General features: G+C 34.2%; 1 protein-coding gene across 1 annotated transcript; it reads left to right on the forward strand.

Moving 5' to 3' along the window:
- Positions 1-413: 413 nt before the first annotated feature.
- On the forward strand, positions 414-1047 carry LOC139492336 (uncharacterized; the record flags this gene model as incomplete). The annotated part of the gene is given in 1 exon segment (XM_071280548.1): positions 414-1047. A coding segment is annotated over 1 exon segment (559 nt), but the record flags the coding sequence as incomplete, so codon positions are not given.
- Positions 1048-3218: the final 2171 nt, after the last annotated feature.

Raw genomic sequence — 3218 nt, forward strand, 5'->3', positions numbered from 1 at the left:
TGCTTCTTCGTTACATTTGTTGTTTTTATAGTGATTAAGATGATAACACAATGTTGACTGCTGTACCCCTATTTTTGACATTTTTACCTATTATGTCTGTTTGTTTTGTTCACGCATCGGTGACTATATAACGGAATTTGATGCGACTGTCATACAAGTGAGAGGTTTAGCTAGCTATAAAACCAGGTTCAATCCACCATTTTCTACATTTGAAAATGCCTGTACCAAGTCAGGAATATGACAGTTCTTGTCCATTCGTTTTTGATGCGTTTTGTTATTTGATTTTGCCATGTGATTATGGACTTTCCAAATTGATTTTCCTCTGAGTTCAGTATTTTTGTGATTTTACTTTCTTTTAATATGAAAAAACATTCTTAGATATAATTATATGTGTATTTGTGATCTTTTATAACAGATGGGAGAGTGTGGTGTACTTGTCGTTCAGGACAATGTCTCAAAGGAGAATTTCTTTTGGACAAGTATTGCAGACTAACCCCACTATTTCCAGGGAAATGGGGTACATGCTGCAAGGTGTTACCAGACAGTGTAACTAGCCGTAGTTACGGTGGAGGTGGTGGTGCAGCTGGAGCTGGAACCGGAAGCGGAGCTGGAATCGGAGGCGCAGGTGGAATCAGTGGCGGTGCTGGAATTGGTGGCGGAGCAGTATATGTAGCTGGATATAATGAAGGATCTGGATATGGGGGCAAATCTGGTTATGGAGGAGGATCTGGTTATGGAGGAGGATCTGGATATGGTGGAGGATCTGGATATTGGGGCGGATCTAGTTATGGAGGAGGATCTGTTTATGGAGGAGGATCTGGATACGGTGGTTTCAGTGGTGGATACGGCAGTGGCCCTGTATATATAGTTTTGTCAGGTGGAGGTCCCAGTGGGGGTTCCGGAGGAGGTTCCAGTGGAGGTACCGGTGGAGGTTCTGGGTCACTTGGAAAAGGAAAATCATACTATTATTAGTTTAACAAAACTTATTAAGCTTAGAAAATAATATAATTTGCAGTATATAAAACTACAATAAAACATATAATCATGCAGGATGCTTCTTAATTAGCAATGGCATTTCATAAAAGTTATCAATATATGGTGTTTATTGATACTTTATGCTCGTGCATGAAAAACTTTACTGACTTCATGTACAGGAGTGAGTTCTTAACGCAGAAACTGTCTCAACAGAGTCATCAGGAGGAAATATTAAAAATGACACTCTGTAAAGGAGTAGGTTCAGTAAGACCCCTTTTTGGCCCCAAAATATAGCAGTTTTTCAAAATTGTTAAAATGTAAACCTTTAGTTATTTATTGGACAGTAGAATGCTTCTGCTACATAAATATGGGCTGTTTTTTACAATACAATGCACATATATCCGGTACTAGCACCATTAAGTCATGCTAAATTACTGAAATCCTCATATTTCTAGCATTTTAGTTAAATTTTAGACGGTTTTCGTGTAAAACGAAAGTGGCCGCATTCGTGTTCATCCTTAATATTGAAATGTAAGTTGTATTTTACGATTATACATAACATATATAAAGGTTGAGGATGAACACGGATGTGGCCACTTTCATTTTTACCAAAAACTATCTTTAAAGTGACATTTTTCTGCATATTAGGTAGATTTTTTCATATTTGAGCTTGAATCGGATCGTTTTTAATGACTAAATCTGTTAAAATCTTTCACATAAACTTATTAATTCAAATAAAATAGACACTTAAGTGTTTAAAAAGTGGTCAAAATCTTTCGTCAGATGAACCTGAAATTTGAGGCCAAAATCGGTCCTTACCGGATCTACTCCTTTTATGGAAATCATCACAAATTGGTTGATCTATACGATGCGTCTGTGTCTAAACTAACTAACGATTTTTTCCACGTCATAAATATCTATGTCGTCGTTCTGCTAAGTACCAAACGTGACCTATTCCAAATATGCCTGTTATACCGAATGTGATTTTGCATTTCTGTACGAAGCGTGTTTTGTACATCCGACAATCATGTATTTATTTATCATGTCTCTGTTATGGTTTCGGCTGAATAATGTGTTATGTTTTATCGTTTGTAGTCCTAATTATCATGAAATTGGCCTTCAATACAATCATTGTGGTATTCCAGAATATGACTGTCATGTTGACTGTGACTTTGCTATTGCAATACAACGTGGATCGGTATTTTGTACATCCGATATTTTTTTCATGTTTCTGTTATGGTTTTGGTTGGATAATCAGTTATGAAGACCAAACAATTATAGAATTGCATTTCCATAACAGCATTATTATACAAATTGTTTGGACGAGTATTGTAAACATAGTTTTTTCGAAATTACATATTAGATACATCAAAAAGATTAGATACTATTTATATTTAAATAGTAAACTCGATAACGTTGTTGCTCCTAAGATGCTTCATGTAGGAATGAATCCATTTTTTTTATTTTTCAAATACTTTTAAATTCTTCAAATAATTAAAATTTTATTAATAAAATTTGAATAATATAAACTTCCATCATTCAGATATTTAGAAAACTTAAAAAAAAACTTAACTAAACGTACAGTTTTGATCATTTCACTTTTTGAAAGTTTGAATTTTTGGATTTTTGATAAAAAAAAAAAGTGGACACCTGTTTTAAGTGCAAAACGGAATAAGAAAGGAAGGAAACGAAATGAACTTAACAAAAACAAGTCAATCTGAAAACAATATTTTCTAAAAAATTAAAAATAATAGAACCTTACAGGAGTTAGGATTCTTAAATGAAAATTTAAATTGACACAAATAAAACCCATTTTATCATTGCTACCTTAAAAATATAAAAAAAAATGCAATACCAACACACCTCCTTTGTCTATTAAATTTGCTATGAAAGAACGATTTTTATCTGTACAGTTCTCCTTCGAATATATTTTATGATTGCATAGCCCGGCAAGATGGTGTTACCACGATATCACAGAAGCGAATCGCAGATGACCATATTCAACATTGCTAGGATTTGTTTGGAACTATGTTGATCTGAGAGTCACTGATGAGTCTTACGTAGACGAAACGTGCGTCTGACGTATTCAGATATAATTCGTTGATAATTATGATGACGTCGTTGACTGAATGGTCTAAATAATTCAATTACATGCAACAATATGCTATCAAATCATAGTTGTGAGTTCGAACTCCGTTTGCAAAAGATGCATTATCTCTGATTTTAATTGACTAGGAATGCCA

Source organism: Mytilus edulis, chromosome 10, assembly GCF_963676685.1.
Source record: "Mytilus edulis chromosome 10, xbMytEdul2.2, whole genome shotgun sequence".
In the NCBI taxonomy this organism is placed as follows: Eukaryota; Metazoa; Mollusca; class Bivalvia; order Mytilida; family Mytilidae; genus Mytilus; species Mytilus edulis.